At 37.1% G+C, this 18,777-nt stretch overlaps 3 protein-coding genes across 3 annotated transcripts; 2 read left to right on the top strand and 1 right to left on the bottom strand.

Moving 5' to 3' along the window:
- Positions 1-1,306: 1,306 nt before the first annotated feature.
- LOC137726008 (prefoldin subunit 6) lies at positions 1,307-3,761 on the bottom strand. The gene is made up of 5 exons (XM_068464858.2): positions 3,581-3,761; positions 3,429-3,499; positions 3,043-3,167; positions 2,045-2,105; positions 1,307-1,640 (listed from the first exon to the last, which is right to left on the bottom strand). Exons 1-5 carry the CDS (start codon positions 3,657-3,659, stop codon positions 1,584-1,586), a joined length of 393 nt encoding a protein of 130 aa, XP_068320959.1. The 5' UTR covers positions 3,660-3,761; the 3' UTR covers positions 1,307-1,583.
- A 4,857-nt stretch (positions 3,762-8,618) lies between these two features.
- LOC137725442 (protein BIIDXI) lies at positions 8,619-13,702 on the top strand. Its single transcript, XM_068464127.2, has 3 exons — positions 8,619-8,804; positions 11,548-12,045; positions 12,941-13,702. Exons 1-3 carry the CDS (start codon positions 8,717-8,719, stop codon positions 13,537-13,539), a joined length of 1,185 nt encoding a protein of 394 aa, XP_068320228.2. The 5' UTR covers positions 8,619-8,716; the 3' UTR covers positions 13,540-13,702.
- Positions 13,703-14,487: 785 nt separating this feature from the next.
- LOC137726267 (la-related protein 6A) lies at positions 14,488-18,774 on the top strand. Its single transcript, XM_068465168.2, has 11 exons — positions 14,488-14,840; positions 15,435-15,516; positions 16,698-16,792; positions 16,885-16,956; positions 17,065-17,141; positions 17,231-17,315; positions 17,557-17,604; positions 17,731-17,796; positions 17,884-18,027; positions 18,161-18,254; positions 18,336-18,774. Exons 1-11 carry the CDS (start codon positions 14,592-14,594, stop codon positions 18,461-18,463), a joined length of 1,140 nt encoding a protein of 379 aa, XP_068321269.2. The 5' UTR covers positions 14,488-14,591; the 3' UTR covers positions 18,464-18,774.
- The last annotated feature ends 3 nt before the right edge of the window (positions 18,775-18,777 follow it).

Genomic DNA, 18,777 nt, shown 5'->3' with positions numbered 1-18,777 from the left:
TCGTTGGATTTAAATTTGGACCGTTAGATATTTTTTTTTACCTTTAGATTTGATTATATTCGATCTAAGCCGTTGAATTCAATAAATATATAAATATAAAACTTTAAAAAAATAATTTGAACCTGGACCGTTAGATCTTTTTTTTTTACCGTTAGATTTGATTATATTCAATCTAAGCCGTTGGATTCAATAAATATATAAATATAAAACTTTAAAAAAAAAATTGAACCTGGACCGTTGGATGAAGAAAAGTAGCCGTTGGGCTATAGTAAGGCTGACAGCAGAGGGGGACAACCCACATCGGTGGGCCTTCAGCTGGAATGATTGTGGCGCGTGAGGCGCGTTAAGGAGATTGGGTTTTGGGGTGTGGGTTTCACAGCCAACTTTTCACTCTCATTCGTGGGTCCCACTTCAATTTGCGGGCTAAATTTGTGATCGGTATTTGCCATCATTTTAAGTTTTAGGTTTGGTTTAGGTTTTGGGTTAGAGTGGTTTTTTTTTTGGGGGGGAGGGGGGTGTCACATCCCAGCCCGGGGCAGATCACTTCCCCCGCCCACTCCACCATCGTAGCACGATATCGTCCGCTTTGGGCCCCCAGCACACCCTCACGGTTTTGTTTCTGGAAACTCACACGAGAACTTCCCAATGAGTCACCCATCCTAGGAATGCTCTCGTGCGCTACTCGCTTAACCTCGGAGTTCCAATGGAACTCAAAGCCAGTGAGCTCCCAAAAGGCCTTGTGCTAGGTAGAGATGAGAATATACATATAAGGATCACTCCCCTGGGCGATGTGGGATGTCAGAAGGGGGGGAGGGGAAAATTTAGGTTATAAGCCACCATTGGAGATGGTCTTAGGGAGGTCAAGGGTTTGATCATCCACTTGTAAAAAAAACCTCTTCAGGAGAGTTCAGTAAAAAAAAGTGACTCGGCTCAAAGTGGTTGCCCACTACTACCATTTTAATAACTTTTACCGAAAAAAAAAAAAAGAAAAAGATTTTCTACCCTAATAATCTCTCGAAACCCAAATTGGTGGCTATATATATATATATATATATATGAAATAATTGACGTGTATTTCATAAACGAAGTCTAAACACCGTTTGATAATAATTTTGTTTTTAATTTTTCAATTTTTATTTTTATTTTTATTTTTTAAAACTGAAAATTAACAATAGTTACCAAATAAATTTTCAGTTAATGAATTCTTATTTCAATTTGTAGTTCCAATCCACGATCTACCAGAATCCTAAACGCTAAACCAAATGAAACACAAGTGATATTAGAGAACACAAATGCACACACAGAATTGATCTTCGTAATTAGAAATTCTTGTATTTTCATTCTTTCATAGGTTTACAATCATACCGAAGGGAAAACTAAATGCCAAAGGTACATGTGATACGGATAAACCAAACGAGAACAAAATACGCTAACATCGTACCACAACTAGAGTGACAAAAACCATTTCCAATCGGCACTGCATCGTTGAGCAAACAAGAACGAAAAAAACCTACATCCAATCGTCAACAGAAACTCGTAGAATACATTACTTCTCACCAAGAGAACACAACTACGGAAACAGATTACGCCTTCGCTTTTCCAGCCTGGAGTGCTTGAGCCCTCTGTTGTAATTTTAAAATCTGCAAAACATCATATCCACCGGAAACAATTAGTATTGAGTTATATACCGAGATTGGTTAAAATGGTAAAATTGTGTAGTTATGACCCTTTGCAGAGTACGCCCTATTCAAGTTCATCGTGAGAAGGTAAAAGTAGCGGCACAAACCAAGGCAACAATTCTATTGTATTCTTCCTGAAATATGTTATCTATAGTTACTAAATGTTGATATCATTTCCGTGTTGATGACTTAGTGTCGTTGTCATAACATTGGTGCTACAAGACGCTACAGTTAAACGCGTATAGCTCTAATAAATTCTTCAAATGCTATAAATATATTATCAAGACTGAATCAAGACCAGGGACAATATGAACAACTCTGGCAATATAAGAGAGCAGGTGCACTGAAAAAGGAAGAATACAAACCGTCTCTTTCTTGCTATTTTGCTTCTCTTCCAAATCTTGAAGGGTAGCATCCAGCCGTTTCCTGTTGCGCATAAGAAATATAGTTTTGCAACAAATTAAACACGAGTATGATGGTAATTAAGACAACGGTATGAAGAAATAGGAGAAACTGTACACAGTTTTCCATGTAAACACCCAAATGTAAAGTTGTGAAAACATATATATCCTAGCCACACATGTACCATTACAAGGTAAATCGCAAACCAGAAAATGTAACAGATTACCGGTCCAAGATCCATCTAATAATTCCCACACAGGTTTCTCATGATAAGCCTAGGAACAGAATGCACAGTGTCACAGAACATTATTCATTCCTCTACCTTTTTCGCAATTTACCCAAATAATAACGTTTCTTTGGATACGACTTCGGCCCACAGTTACTCAGACGGAGACAGTGGGCATGAATACATTGAACATCCTCGTATTAAATAATGACTATCCTTCCCCAAGAATTTGGAAATTACTTGTTCCAATGAACACAGACCCAGAGACATCATTTTGTGAAAACTCTGTCTTGTTTTATGGTGAGAAAACCGATCGCTACAAATTACAAAAACAGTGTTTTTACGGATATGGTGATTGAGAATGCAGCCCTGCATTTTTATCTATGCTATTGAACCCCGGTACTTCCCTGTCTGGTGGGAAGAAAATAACCCTTAAGATGAAATTTGTTTGTTGAGGTCATAACTCTCACCTTTATCATACAATTCGAAAATGCTCACAAAATCCATGTTAAATCACATTTTTTGTGCATTTCATCTTTCAAGTTTTCTTGACTAGTACACTCTGTTACTAAGCCTCATCATTGAAATGATTGGTTTTGAGGATAATTTAACAAACCTAACACAATAGTCCCGAACTTTATATCTAAAATGATAACCTAAACTGCGAAAAAAATTGCAACGATAGAATATAAACCCTAATACAAATACATAAATAAACGAAACAGAGAAGCATACAATTCAGCGGAGATGTATTCGATTCTCTTTCGCACATTGGCCCTAGCCTCTGCCAAATCCTGCTTCACAAGAACCGGACCGATCAACTTGAACACATTGGCATCTTCGCTAAGAAGATCCAATTCCTATAAACACAAGCAGTCACGTCACCATTAGATCAAAAACTAAACCACTAACCACGAGCTTACGAAAACCCAACAAAATCCATTTGCTTCCAATTAAAGGAAAAGTTCACACATTTCAGATATCGGTAATCAACTCGGAATAAAAATCACTTGAAAAGTTATGAGAAAATTGTTATTTCAATGGAATTTAGGGCTTGCTGAGTTCGTTTTCCCGGTAACCAAACAGAAGATAGAGAAATCGCAATCGAGAAAGAAGGAGACCTTGAGGACGAGCTCGTTCTCGCCGAGCTGGATAGTGTACTTCTTCCTCACTTGGTGATTCTTTGAAATATCTGAAAGAGCAAAAGTGGTACGTTAGGGTTTTACAGATTCAAGTGCAGCTGTATACACACATATATGTATATATGACTTGCCCTTTTGGATTTTGCTGAGATCGTTAGCTTTGGCCTCCAATTCGCGCTGAAGCTCTCGAAGAGCTGACGACGACGCCATTGATTTTGCTGCTATCTGCTGCTGCTTCTTCTGCACAGGAGCTCAGGTCTCTCGCCTTTCTTTCCGGTTTTTTGTTTGAGATCCGGTTCCGGTTCAGTATGATTTTGGTCAGTGAATTATGTTGGGCCATAATTTAATAATTCAGCTAACACACTGGGCTTTTTTCCCTGTTCATACTAGAAATTTTGGCTTCGGTTATTTACATAGTTGGTAACAATAGGCCCATCAAGACCATCTCCTATGGTAGGGCAAAACCCCAACTTTTAGCTTTGTATTTTCAATTATTTAATCATTTAAATTAAATTTATTTTAATAATATGCCCGAAACCGAATAGAGTTTTACCATGGATTAGGGCTGGGCACGAGCCGGGCTGGACCGAATTTTGAAGGAACCAGACTGGAGTTTAAAACAAATGGGCCAGGCTGGGCTGGGTACATCATATTTCTTTATAGAAATCAAACCGAAGTGGCCCGTTACAAACGGGCTGGGTCCACGGATCCTTGGTGTTTTTTTTTCTCTTCTTCTTTAACTCTTTCGTTCCTTCTGGGAACCAAACCACCACCTTCTTGTCGGACATCCTCGTTGCAGTCATCTTCTTGCCGAGTTTCCTTGTTGTGGTTTTGAGCAGCCGCTTCATGCAATGGCGACAGATGCTTCAGCACTAGTCCTTGAGGTTGAGTCCAAACTGTGTCCCAAACTAGAAGAGCAACTCCCACCACCACCCGTGGCTGAGCCGCTCGAAATCGAACACGAAGAGGCCTGCAACTGCCCATCTCCACTGCCAACTCTCCATATCAGTAATCATTCACCTCAAATTAGCTTCACATCGATCAAATCCAATGAATACCCAAATAGAAAAAGAAAAAAAAATTGAATTGCTAAAGAAATAAAATTGCAGAAGAAAAATGAAACGGCAGAAGTACCTTTAGAGGTTCATAGAGACGACGTTGAGTTTTGAATCGGTAAAGACACCACCCAATACTTGCTTGCCATTCAAATTCAATCCACCATAATAGAAAACCCCTAAATCAGTAACCTTAGGCCCTAAAACAACATAATTGACCCCAATCCCCAAATTAAAAAAAAACCCTAACCCATCTGAATCCCTAGATTCTGAAACCTTATAATCAAACCAAATTCTGATCTCAGGCCTTGAGATTGTCCTCGAAGATCTTTTTGTCGGGCTTGGCGGCGTCAACATGTCTTTATCAGTGTAATTGTCCTCTATGATGTGCTTGATGGGGTGCAACTCCAGTGCCACAGCCTCCTCGACCTCGAAAGACTTTCCATCCGAGCTCTTGAGGGTGATCTTCTTTGACGACGACGACATGGTTGGTGACGGTGATAACGATGGTCTTGACAACAACACCGCTTTAAAAACTTGAAGGGGTTAGATATAGACATTTGGTTTCTGGTTGTAGTGACTAGTGAGACTTTAAAGAGGTGACTGGTGAGATTAGGTTGTTGCTCCAGTCTTCGCAGGGCCAACAATTGTCGATTGGGTTGCCGACAAGGAACTGGCTTTAGAGTGAGACTGTGGGAAACAGAATCGAGTGACAGAGTCGAGGTCGAGGACGAGGAAACCTAAAATTAACAGTTAAGATTGGATGGAGATATGATTTTTTCAATCTCGTCCATCCATTTCAATTATAAACGGGGCGGTCCAGGTACCTGCGGTTCTTATACTTCGGGAATCGCCCCGAACCGAAAATTACAAAGGCCTACCCCGCCCCCTCCTGGTTTCACCTTTTTAAAATTAAGAACTAGCCCGTACCCACTCCGACATGCGGTTCTTATACCTATTTACCCACCTCTACCATGGATCATGCTATGCTTAAGTTGTCAAATAAATGAAATGTTTTGACATGGCTTGCTTATTAAATAGGTCTGTACAAGAACAACACGAGTCACGATTAAACCGGTTTAGATAAGAATGTTAATAACTTGATATTGACAATGAACAAATGTAATCTTACCTTTCTCTCTATACAACTATTTTTCTTGTATATTTTATAAATTTGAACTATAGGATGAAATTTTAGTATGTCAATAATAACAGTTTCTTTAAATAAAGAGTAATGTTAGGGAGACTAAATTTAGAGACTAACTTTGCAAATTAAATAATGTGTCACCAATAGAAATGAACACGTCTATCAACGTTTAAGTAATAAACCAATCATCAACTTACATATCCTTTAGTTTCCAAAATTTAGTCTCCTTTGCATTACTCTTGAATAAATATTTTTTGAGTTTGAGTAATGATTTTCACATTTTCCGTCTTGTCCTTATGCAATGCTCTTGTTTCAGTCATTTAAGGCCTGTTTGGTATCCTATTTGAATTTTTTTTATCATTTCTCAAAACATTTCTTAAAAACAATTTTCGTTAAGATTAAAAAACGTGATTGGTTTGAGATTTAAAAAATTTAAATCTTACGACTTAAACTAAACAAAGAGATCTAAAAAGAAAGGGTCGCAGGATAGGGAGAAAGAGGAGAGGGTAGGAAAGAAAGTAAGAGATGATTGAAGGAAAGAGAATAATGAAGAAGATTGGATGAGATAAAAAGGAAGAGAAGTGAGAGAAAAAATCAAGAGAATGAAGATAGCGAATTGGTGGAGAGACGAAAAATGTAAAAAAATAAAACAAAAAGGAAAGATACAGAAGATAACACCTCTTTATACCCAATTTTCCAAATGATTAATAGATTAAAGTCAAGGCTAGTGGCATTTTTAGGTACTTTTTAGGAAGAAAATGGGAAGCATGAATGTGAACTTTGTGCAGTTTGTACGTATTGAATAGTTTATATCAATGTTTAATTTGTGTGAGGGAACAATGTTACTTAGTATTCCAATCTAATGTTTTTTTTTTTTTTTTTACTTGTAATTGAAAGATTTTAGGTTCGATTCTCGTCAAAAATAAATTTATATCACATTATTACTAATTCATTGTAAGATTAAGCCCATAATTTGTTAAAGAAAGAATTTGTATTTCAGGGATAAACAAATAAATAAAATCACGAGTGCTCGAAGGCTGTCAAAGAAGGAGTAGAATTCTCTCCCCTCCTCTTTCTATCCCCTTCCATCTCCTCTTTTCACATTATCTATTTTGTCTTTCTCTTATTATAAAAAATTAATAGAAGATGTTGACGTAACTTTATCGTAACCGTTTAAATAGAAAATAAGAGAATGGTAAGGAAAAAAGACAGGAGATAATCCTATTCTGTCAAAGAAAACATGAAACGGTGCAAGTTCTCGAGGGCTCGCCGCAAGACCACGATTCTCAAAACACGGCATTACAAATATAAATAAGTTAACAAATATTCCCTTCCAGTAATACTTAAAAGATATTCTGATTAAAAACAATTGAAAAATATCTAAAGTGGTCACTTAACTTTCCTTGGTTACGGTATAATGACATTCTCCGTTGAGAAATGTTAAAAGAGACTCTATTTAAAAAAAAAAATTTTATGAATTTTTTGTTACCGTATTTTTTATCACAATGTGTTACAATATTGACATGAATTAATTAATTGTAAGGTGACAAATAGTGTATGAAAAATCTAAGATTCTAAAAGACGTTAGCACTAATCAGGCGGGTGGGCTGAGGCTTAGTGCCTAGGCGACCTAGGTGGAAGTTTGGGCCGACTAGGCGAATTTAAGCAAATTTATTATATATCGTATAAAAAGGTAACTATTTATGCTTAAAAAAATACATAATTATATTGAGATACATAAATTGTAAAATAAAATGACATATAAATTATAAAGTATTAAAATATATTGAGTATATAAGGAGCAAACATATAATGAGTGTTTATTCAAATATTCAACAAGTCTCTTACATTTGAATGAAAAAATAAATTGCAAATGAAAGTTATCAATTTTTTGTATAAGTGAGATTCGCAACCTAGATAGGTCTAGTGCGCCAGACGGGCTCCTTAGCAAGTCTAGGCACATTTTCTTAATTTTCAAACATTTAGAGATTAATCAGAGTAGTGACCAGCCATTTAGCACCGCAACAGTGAAAAAATATCACTTTGAGAGAATCTCCTGCTGTAGTAGGTTAGGTGGTAGAATTTGTTTGTGACATTACAATGATTGATTTGTATGGTAATGAAACACTACCTACTATTGTATAAAAATAGTAGTTAACATTTCAGTCTAGTTCTTTTATAGTTGAAGGACAACGCTTTATTTGTTTAAGGTCAATTTAAACAAGTTCAATAATTTTCGAATTAAAAGGGTAGTTACTTAACATTTCAGAATCGCAAGTTCAATAATTTTCGTATACTTAATTAACAATTGTATACATATTATCCATGTATTTATTAAAAAAATTCATGATTTTTTTTTGTGTGACAACTTCAAATGATTTTTCTTCGCTGAAGACGTTGTTCATATCTTTTTGGATTATTATGGTCGTTGATGACTCTTTTATAACTAAAAGTTCATTTTATTAAGAGAACAACGTAAAAATGAAAACAAATGGCAACTGATATTGTTACCTAGCTGTGAAATTTGACAAAAAAGTAAAATTATTTTGTATGTATTTACTATATTACCATACTTTTATTTTAATTAATTTTCTTTAATTTTGCTGACATAATTATTTTGACCCTTAATATTTTCACTTTTTTTTGCTTTCGAAAGAGAATTTTGTTAATAAATTAAACAAATATATCCTCACAATGATTGAAAGAATTATCTCGGTGGGAACGGGCGGAAGACTTTTGTTTTCTCTATTTTCTTTTTATTTTCTCGAGATTTCAGAAATAAAAGAAAGTTGAAGCCTGCTGCACTTTTTGTCAAATTAATGATATTAAAGCGTTAAACTTTGATTAAAAAAAGTAAATCCTACTTATGAACTAAAGAATAAAGACGACCTTAGCAAAATAAAAATAAAAAAAAAAAAAAAAAAAAAAGTCGATTGAAGTCGAATCTTTTGGATAAAAGGACACTCCTCACAGTCCTACTCACTCCCCTCTTTCCTCTGTCACCATAAACCTCACTAAACGCGCTGCACAGAGAGAGAGAGAGAGAGAGAGTTTGGGCGGAAAAGATGGGTCGGAGCTCCACATCTCACAAATGGGTCTTACCGATGCTGCTTCTTCTCGGTCATTTGGCTGCTGAAATCTCAGCAGATGACGGTGCGTTTTCTGGGTTCTCTCTGTCTCTCACTTTCTCTCTGAATGTTTGGAACCATTTTGCAGTTTTTTGTTTAAATCTACTTTATATTTTGTTATTTTTTGCTCATTTTGTTCCAACTCCTGAGATCTAATTAGTATTATTTAGGCTATTAACTTTCCTGGGTTCGTAATTTCATTTGCAATTCTGTGGTTTATTTGGACATGAATATGCATTTGGTTTAGCTAATGACTGTTTAGTTAGCTAAAGACCACCGTTGTTTGAAACTTTTTGAGACCCTATTTCACTTTCCGGAAGCTATCGTAATCCTAACTCATTTTTCCGGATCCTCGTCCACCAAAATCACTAACTTTCACATAGTATAACTAATTTTCTTAATGTACCCCTAATTTTCTTAACCTCAATTTTCTCAGTTTCTTGAAGCATTTTCAAATTTCAAATCTTCATTTAAATGTGGTAATGTATTGTTTTTTTTATTTTTGTGTACACTGGATTTGGTAATTTACTAGGGAGATAGCTATTTTGGTTAATTCGCAGTTCTGTTCGTAGATTTTGCGTCTAAACTTAAGAAGATTGGGTAAATTAGTAAAATTACTCGCACGATAGATTTGCGCTACAGCTAAGTTTTGCTTTTACGCTTTTTTTTTACCGTCGCGCGGTGGGTGGAAATGTCTAAATTAACCCAAGTAACCCGTTTCGCGCCAAATTTCTGGCAGGTTCCCTCCCCCCCCCCCCGGGCGCCCCCCTCCCTTACCTAATAAAGAGGACAAAGTCCCTTTCCGTAAAGGTCACTGACCCTGTAAACAAGGGAAGTTTAAAACTCCGGTATTATTTATTTTAACAAAAAAAAAAAATTATATTTTCATACTAAAAAGTCAATATTAATACTATTTATTTTAACTTTATTTTGTCGTTATCATTAAAATTCATTTATTTTCATTAGTTTTTCTTATAAACAATCTCTTTTTCCAAAATTTAAGAATCAAATGATTCGGATCTTTGAAATTTGATCAAATAGCTAAAAATTATTATAACTTTCAAGGATCCGAATTTCAATAACTGTTGGATCAACTTTTAAAGATCGGAGCATGAAGGAAGGGATCTGTCTCTTTCCCTATAAACAATTTACAGCTGTCCTTTCGGATCACCACCCCAAATGGTGTTTGGTGGTGTACTTAAAAATAAGGGTCCACGCATTCAACTCAAAGATTTTTCCTTTCTCTCCATTTTCTTTTTTTTTACCAATTTTTTTCTTTTTTCCTTCTTATAAATAGATATTTTAAATTACTTTTAACTAATTGGCAAAGAGGGTGGAAGCCGAATGCTTGTGCGCGGAGTCAAATCTAACCGACTTAATCTATCCGCATTGGGAAGAAAAGATGATATTATTGTGGGCTTCCCAACGTTTGAGGCCCATGAATGGATAAGGCTATCCAGAGGATTTGCTGAGCGTCTCAAAGAGATTGGGACTTGGATAGATCTTCTGCTTTCTCTGGTGAATTGGGAAATTGTAGCGGCACAAAATTGAAGACGAAAAAGCTGGAAAAAAAAAAACATCAATTTATTCCCGAAAACATTTTAAATATTTTTGGATTTGAAAACAACGCCTTGAGACTGACATTTTTTCTGATTTTTCTCAACTTGTGATGTTATTAATTTCACAAAGGGCGAAAATATCACTAGCCGACACAATTTTGTCTTGGAGTGGGCAGGGTCCTCGGTGTCATGTCGTGATAGAACAAAATCCGACTGTTTTGTTGTATTTTTGTTTCACATTTGAGATCTAGAAAGACCAATTTTTGACCATGGAATCATAAACTCATGGGCCATGCGATGGGTAACGACATTTGAGAAGAGGTTAAGGTTGAGTAGGAATTCTTGATCAAAATATTTCGTAACTTATTTACAAAGTTTCGTGTTTATGTTTATAATTGTTTATATTATGAATCATTACGTTAAGATAATTTCTGATCGTTAGTTAATCAATTGTAACAAATAAATAGAGGGTTCGTTATATGTTTTTGTCGAATCTATCTATTTGTTTTTATACAATTCAATGGCTAAACGATCTTATTTTAATTAATTTTGTAAAAATTATCTTTACACTATGTTTTATAATGTAAACTATTTTGATCATAAACACGAATTTTGTGAATAATCCACAAAATATTGTGAGGTGGAATTTCTCCTCAATCCGTGAGGAGCGGAGTCATCATTATTATAATAATTAAAGGCATTTGCCCTTTTTTTGGACAAAGCGGTCCCCATTTTTTATGTGAGAGAAAGGCCAAGGCAAAATAATTTCAGCCTTTTCTAGGACCATGAGGTGGCTTTAGGACAATAACATACTTGGCTTTTTTAGGTTAACCCAAGATTAATGTGGTAAAACACTTCTTGATATCTCTCTCTTGTATCGGTTTGGGGAAGGGAAGGCTCTCGATTTAGAAGTTCGATTTGTTATGTAAAAAGCACCTTCGCGTACTTCTTTTAGCTCGCAAATATTTTTTTTTTTTTTTTTTTATAAAATTTGACACTTGAAGTTCATCTGAGATCAACAGAAAGCACCAAAAAAAAACGTATTTAGAATTGAGATTTGCTTTGCATATAATTATTTCTATCGAATTTTATTTCGTTCGAATAAAATGTTAGCGTCCATTGCTTACGTACTTTCGCACAAAACATATTGTTAAGGAATGTGGCCTGAATGAGTAACATACATTTCTAAACCAATGTCGTTTATTGCAGGGCCGGTGCCAAACGGAGATTTTGAACTGACCCCATCAGGCGGCTTTTCAAACGACGGTGCCGTAGACGGACCCGCCGGGATCCCCAGCTGGAAAGCAAACGGCACCGTCGAGCTTGTCGAATCCGGGCAGAAACAGGGTGGGATGATCCTCATCGTACCGCAAGGTAGACACGCGGTGAGGCTCGGAAACGACGCCGAAATAAGACAGCAAGTGAAGGTGGAGAAAGGGTCGATATACTCGGTGACTTTCAGCGCGGCTCGCACGTGCGCACAGCTGGAGTCGCTGAACGTGTCCGTGCCACCTGCGTCGCAGACGATAGACCTGCAGACCTTGTACAACGTGCAGGGGTGGGACCCCTACGCGTGGGCCTTCGAGGCGGAGGAGGATGATGCGATGTTGGTCTTCAGGAATCCCGGCATGGAGGATGACCCCACGTGTGGGCCCATCATTGATGACGTTGCTATGAAGAAACTCTTTACCCCTGATAGGCCCAAAGGTAAAATTCTTGCTTCTACTGAAGAAACTTTTCATTATGATCGAAATACAGATAGTTTGTAGGAGAGATTTTTCAATGTGATCGGAACACGAGATGATACATCATGTGTTATTATAAAAATGATAAAATATGTATGTTCAAAAATTAATAATTTAAAAAATACAATTTTTCATCATTTATATAAAAACATATGAAAAATTTCTCAACCCTATTGGCCCATTAATTTAAAAGGTTAAAAAGTAAAATTTTTTGTACACGTGGCCAAAAATGATGTGAAGCTTTTAGAACTTAGGATCCACTATGTGGGGGAGGGGATTGTCCAATGACATTCAAAAGTCGTGATCCAAAACTTTGTCTTCGCCGACAAATCCAATGTTATTTTCTTGTCAAATAAGTGAGGATGGGAGTGAATTTCAAAAGTTGATGCGACGGAGTATGTCATTGTGACATATTGATATTATTTTAAAGCAGTCATAAAATTGTCGTGACTTTGAACTTTAATAGATGCCTTTCCTATTTTTGTTGTATGCCAACCTCTATTTTTTTTGTTTTTTTGTTCTCGCATCACATTATTAATCATGTGCCGGAGAGAGCTGCTATGCAACCAAGAGATAAGTAAGAACTTGTTTAGAAGTTTTTCTAAAAGGCAAGTGAATTTTGAAAAAATACTTAAAAGTGTTTTTTAGCGTTTTTTTTTCTAAAAAACGCTTCAAGTATTTTTGAAATTCAAAAACATTTTCTTTAAAACCGTTTTAAAGATGTTAAATTTTGTGTTGAACTGACATATGAAAGAATATTAACCTTTATCTTGATTGGACTATAAATTTTGTTTGTTTTGTAAAGTCTAGCAATCCCAGGGTACCAACTTTCTCACCAGTTGCCATATTTTGTGCAGACAACGCAGTGATCAATGGTGATTTTGAGGAAGGTCCATGGATGTTTCCAAACATCTCACTCGGAGTCCTGCTCCCAACCAACCTCGACGAAGAAACTTCTTCTTTACCCGGTTGGATCGTCGAGTCCAACCGGGCTGTTAGGTACATAGACTCATACCATTACGCAGTGCCACAAGGCAAACGGGCCATTGAATTGGTATCTGGAAAAGAAGGCATCATTTCCCAAATGGTTGAAACTTCACCAAACAAGCCCTACACCTTGACCTTCTCATTAGGCCATGCTAATGACAAATGCAAGCAGCCTCTCGGCATCATGGCATTCGCCGGAGACCAGGCGCAAAACGTCCATTACACACCGAATTCCAACAGCACGTTCCAAACCGCCGGCGTGAATTTCACGGCCAAGGCTGAGAGGACAAGGATTGCATTCTACAGTGTGTATTACAACACCAGGACTGATGACATGAGCTCACTCTGTGGGCCTGTGGTGGATGATGTTCGGGTTTGGTTTTCCGGGTCATGGAGAATTGGGCTCGGTGGGTCGGGCCGGGTGGCACTTGGGCTTGCTTTCTGGGCTTTTGTGTGGGTGTTGGTTTAGTAAGGGTTAGGGTTTACTAGGGAAGTTTATCATATGTAATGTTTTGGTTTTAGTACGTCTAGCATGGGATTTGTTGCAAACAATAGTCCCAAGTACCAAGTTCTATGTGGGCTTTTACTATGTGGTTTTTATATGAATGAGAAATGTGTTCTCCTTGATCCAATTTTGGTAATTTCGATCACATTGCCTTATAATTTCAAGGGAATTTTAACAAAAAATTTCCGGTACTATTTATTTTAACGAAAAATCATATTTTTACACTAAAAAATCAATCGTAGTACTATTCACTTTATCCTTTATTTTGTCCTTATCGTTAAAACTCAAAGTTTTCAAATCTTTTTCATTCATTTTCCTTAATTTCAATCGTAGAACACTTCCGCTGCTCTTATGGTTCTTACCATCTCCAGTCCATATCGAGACATAAGTTCAATATATAAGAATGTATGTGTACTATTGGATCGATATCTTCCTTAAAGAAGCTCATAGATTGGTTTTTTTAAAATACAAATCATATGTGATCATCACGTAGTTTAATGCTAAAATACCAAAATGTTTGACAAAGTACAAGATAATTAACAAAATAACATGTTAGCTTCATCTTACTCTTGGAAATGAAAATTCATAAATTTGCCACACAAGCCATTGATTCTGATAGTCCCCGCTAACCCATTTCGATGGTTCACCTCAAACAAATCAAGGATCGAATTTTTTGGTCCTTAGCCTCTGGACACTAAAGTCCATAGATGATCCAAATTCTGAAGAAAATTTATCATTGGATTGCAAACATTTGACCTTGATAAAATTGACAAAATGGAACTACAAGTGCTATTTTTGCAAGGTACAAAATTGAAGAACAAAGGAGGGACCGAAATGACGGTAATGCCTTAATCACACGTCATGCGTATCACTTGGGGTTGGGTCTATATAAAGGTGGAAAGGGGAAGAAAACAGAATTAGGAGAAGAAAGAGCGGGGGCCTGTCCTCGCATTTGAAACCTTTGAAAGGTTCGCTCCCTCCTCTCTCTCCTCCCCTCCTCTTTCTGCTTTCCACAAATGGAAGGCGAAGAGGGGCCCACCGTCACCACCCCCGCCACCACCCCCGCCGACACCACCCCCACCGTCATCACATGCGGCACCGACGCCCCCCCACCGTCTCCCCCGCACGGTTCTGATATCTCACCCGTTGGATCTCCCGGTCGCGCCTCCTCTGAGATTCAACCACATCCGTCGGATGATGACCCTGATCAATCGTGTGGGACTGGCGGTCTCTCTGAGGATCTCAAACAGAAGATTATTAAGCAGGCAAGGATCCCTCTCTCTCTCTCTCTCTCTCTCTCTCTATATATATATATATACAGAAGGAATTTGATTTGGAGCTGATAATTTGATATTGTATAGACCTAGCAATATGTGTTGTATTGATTATGAACCCTAGAGCCACATTTATCATTGTTTCAGTAGCTCTACGATTGTTGGAATTATGTTCTTGATTCCTTCTTGCATTGGTCTAAATTGAAGGAACAAGTAAAAAATTGGTAAAATAAATGCAATAAAATTGTTCATAGATACGATGATTTCCGCAATGCATACGCATGGGATAAGTGAATTTGAATCGAGTGCGTATCTGGAACCACATTTTGAAGCCACATTAGTGTAGACCATAATGTACTAATTTCTGTGCCCACTTTGTTAACCATTAAACCGAATTTTAGCTGCCCTGAAGTCCAAATTTTAACTCGCATTGAGCTTTAACCACACAGCGGGGTTAAGAAAGTGTTTGAGTAAACGTAAAGGGAGAGGGAAAACGAAGTATTCCTAATTGACATTGTAAATGTTGCTATACTAATTTTAAGTTCTCATGCGAGGTTTGTTTTTCAATTCTTTGTGGATTTGCAGGTGGAATATTATTTCAGCGATGAAAACTTGCCCGCTGACAAGTATATGTTGAGTATGATTAAAAAGAACAAAGAAGGTTATGGTGAGTGGTTACCGTTATTGTTTGATTTAAACGTTGTTTTAATGGTTTGATGCTTTTTGTACCAAACTGAAACTTGCATAGTTTTTCATCTGGTTTGATAACTGCCCACTTTAGCAAATATCTTTCCCATGTTGTACCCCTAATGGCTTCTTATTTCTTCTTCCGTGATTGATGCAGTGGTACTTTTTTCAAAGATGAATGCAGGAAAAGTCATTTTAAACAAAATCTTATTGTATCATGCTATAGCTGTCTATGAACTTTGCCCACCTGCTGGTTTAATCACTTGATCCACGTAATGCGCCAATAAAACTTTGCGGGGGCATTATTTTTTTTCCAAGTGTTTTATTAGACTAACTACTCCTTTAATAAAATAAGATAAAGGTCTGTGAAGAAACTCATCCTCAATAATCCAAATTAGAATTAATCTCATGCAGATTCCTCCATTTGGCAATCATAGAGTATTGAAATTATCAAGCAACAAATTGATTTGCAATTTGTTTGACTTACCTCCAGTTCATGTGGCTGGATGTGGATCTAAACCAATATATTCCAAGGTGTTTTATATGTCATTTTCTACATGCTTTATGGGTGCTGAAAGTTTATAGTGTTAATAATGTTTGTGTTAATAAAATCTGGCTTTAGTAGAGTAGAGAAGACGAAGGTGATGAGTAAAGCAGGTACTTCTGACAGCTTGCCTTGCCTGGGTGTTTTCCTGGTGCGGCCAAATTTGGTTGTGCCGAGCATCTGTGGTTGGCGTTGAATGACCATGCAACTGACTGCTGACTGATTCCTTCTCTATTCATTAAATTCTACTGCTAAAGCAGTTTTCAGAATTAGAAACATTTTTTTCATTCCTCTTGGTTATTCTTGTTTCTAATTTGGTGATTTATCACTTCTGAGAAAGGGGGTGATTGCTTTTCTAGTGGCAGGAATATGAGAACTGCCCTATTATTTTTTCGACTTCGTTATCTCCTTCCTCTGCTTGTGTATGTGAGTGTATTAACCACTAACTGCAAATCCGTGTGGCACTGAAATTTTTTTATACATCAAATTGCTTCTTCTGTGGTGGTAAAAAATCTTAGTTGTAAGTTGTAACAAATTGAAAAATTATTAAGTAGTCTCCTTTTCTTCACCCTGTCATGTTAACAGTTTTCACTAACTCTTGGCATATCTTTTTGCAGTTCCAATTTCAGTTATTGCTTCTTTTAGAAAAATGAAAAAGCTCATCCAAAACAATTCGTCAATAGCGGCTGCATTGAGGGAGTCTTCCCTCCTTGTAATGTTCTTATTTTGTTCTCTTTAAAATTTTTTAGTGCAAGTTGAATCACGAATATGCTAAAAAGATAAGCATAAATCTCCTTCTTGTAGGCTGTAAGTTCGAACGGGAAGAAGGTGAAACGGATTCATCCCCTTCCATTAACTGAAAACAAGGATCCAAAGGTATCCTTTCGAACTTGATTGATTTATTTATTTATTATTATTTTTTTCGTTCTTAATTTTTATGTATTATTTTTGGAAAACTTCAAGCATCTAATTTCCGCATTATAGTGCACTGTATTGGTGGAGAACCTACCTGAGGATCATTCAGTGGAGAACCTTAAGAGTATACTTGGTGAAGCTGGAAAGTATGTTCTTTTCCTTCTTCTGTTTTTCCCATGCTGTGACATTACTGTTCTCTACAATTTTGATTATGGCATGGTTTTCAATTTTCCAGAATAAAAGATTTGTACATACTCGACCCACATGCAATAGAAGTGTCTACAAAAGGCGGCAAGGCTAAGAAGCTGATTAGTAATAAGGTATGGTTTCTAAATTTTATGTGCATGATTGTACATGCTAATTATCTGAATCTGCTGTTTTGGAGGGATCGGTTACTGAGATACACTTTCCATGATCGGGATTTTTGTGGTTGGTGAAAGTCTTCTGTTCTTTGTGGTCTGAGGCAAACGCTGTCTTTACACTTATGTTTTGAGGTCTTTCTGAAGACAATTTTGAGATATTTCGGCAGCCTTTTGTAACGTGTCTTGTTTTTTGTCGCAGTTGCATGCCCTTGTGAAGTATGATACTGTGGAGGCTGCTGACAAAGCTGTAAGTGTTTGTTCTTTCCAACGGTATAATCATCAACATCAACATCATCATCATTTTTCATACGGCTCTCTATAGCTCGGATAATCAATCCTTAGCTTACAGTTTTTTCCTGGTGATTTGTGTCAGGTCACTACTTTAAATAATGAAGAGGATTGGAGAAATGGCATGCGGGTGAAGCGTCTAAAACGAGTGGTATTTGATCCTGACTTTTTTCCTTTTTATTTTTCTATCTTCACTTTTGGCCACAAGAGGAGTTAATGTTGGTATTATTCACATCAGGGGAAGTATGGACAGAGAAAACAACCCTGGAGGGGTTTCGAATCTGAGAAGAGTAGCGGCAACAGAAGTAATGATCAAACAGGAGACAAGGAGAATCATACTGTAAGTGTGAAACATAATGATGCACGGACAACTGATGAAGGGGTAAGCGGTGGTTATGCTCATGAGCAATTGGTGTTATTTTTGTTGGAGTCGTTGATGGATCCAGTTCCATACAAGTGTTTCATTACACTCGACTGGTTTTTAAGTTTTGACCTCTTTGCTTCTGCCGTTCTAGGACGGAGAGCGAGTTCCCAAGGAGAAAACTGGGCATAGAGGTCGAAATAGGGGGCAATCAGGAAGGCAAAAATACCGTGGGACCAATGGATTTGGTACGTTGATGAACTAATATTTTGAATAGTTCCTTCCTTCATAGACTCTATTCACTTAATCTAACCGAAATGTTTCCCCAGGTCATGGGACTACTTCGGCCAATCACGGCATTGAACCTTGGAAGCCACCACCCGGCCCAAGGATGCCTGACGGAACCAGGGGATTCACAATGGGGCGAGGGCGGACTCTGAGCACGGCCCAGAGTTAGCAACTGGGTTATTCACCAGACCTATAGTGATTTTGTGTTTCATAACGTTTGCGTATGTATTGCACTGAGATCTGGTAGATCCGTGATGCATGTACTCATGCTGGCGGACTTACGTGAATATTCATCTATCAACTGTTATCCGAATTTCTGCTGGGTGGAAGGTGGATAAATTGTTTAATCAACTGACTTAACTAACATTTGTAATATCGAGAAATTATTTGACATGACATATTCAATCGAAACATTTAGCAATAAAAAACATTCCCGAATCGGTTTTTGTCGTGAAGAAATGAAAATCCAACACGTTTGCCACT

The sequence above is a fragment of the Pyrus communis genome, chromosome 5, assembly GCF_041283825.1.
Source record: "Pyrus communis isolate YQ-2024b chromosome 5, ASM4128382v1, whole genome shotgun sequence".
NCBI lineage: Eukaryota > Viridiplantae > Streptophyta > Magnoliopsida > Rosales > Rosaceae > Pyrus > Pyrus communis.
The sequence above is the reverse complement of the archived record's forward strand: the minus strand, read 5'-3'. Positions and strand labels throughout refer to the sequence as shown.

Excerpts from the sequence above, each read along its gene's own strand:
- LOC137726008 (XM_068464858.2), bottom strand. The coding sequence starts at position 3,659 with ATGGCGTCGTCGTCAGCTCTTCGAGAGCTTCAGCGCGAATTGGAGGCC. Across the intron at positions 3,500-3,580 it reads TCTCAGCAAAATCCAAAAGG|ATATTTCAAAGAATCACCAA; the intron begins GCAAGTCATATA and ends TTGCTCTTTCAG. Across the intron at positions 3,168-3,428 it reads AGAACGAGCTCGTCCTCAAG|GAATTGGATCTTCTTAGCGA; the intron begins GTCTCCTTCTTT and ends TTGTGTTTATAG.
- LOC137725442 (XM_068464127.2), top strand. The coding sequence starts at position 8,717 with ATGGGTCGGAGCTCCACATCTCACAAATGGGTCTTACCGATGCTGCTT. Across the intron at positions 8,805-11,547 it reads TGAAATCTCAGCAGATGACG|GGCCGGTGCCAAACGGAGAT; the intron begins GTGCGTTTTCTG and ends CGTTTATTGCAG. Across the intron at positions 12,046-12,940 it reads TACCCCTGATAGGCCCAAAG|ACAACGCAGTGATCAATGGT; the intron begins GTAAAATTCTTG and ends TATTTTGTGCAG.
- LOC137726267 (XM_068465168.2), top strand. The coding sequence starts at position 14,592 with ATGGAAGGCGAAGAGGGGCCCACCGTCACCACCCCCGCCACCACCCCC. Across the intron at positions 17,142-17,230 it reads ATACTTGGTGAAGCTGGAAA|AATAAAAGATTTGTACATAC; the intron begins GTATGTTCTTTT and ends TCAATTTTCCAG. Across the intron at positions 17,797-17,883 it reads TGAAGCGTCTAAAACGAGTG|GGGAAGTATGGACAGAGAAA; the intron begins GTATTTGATCCT and ends TATTCACATCAG.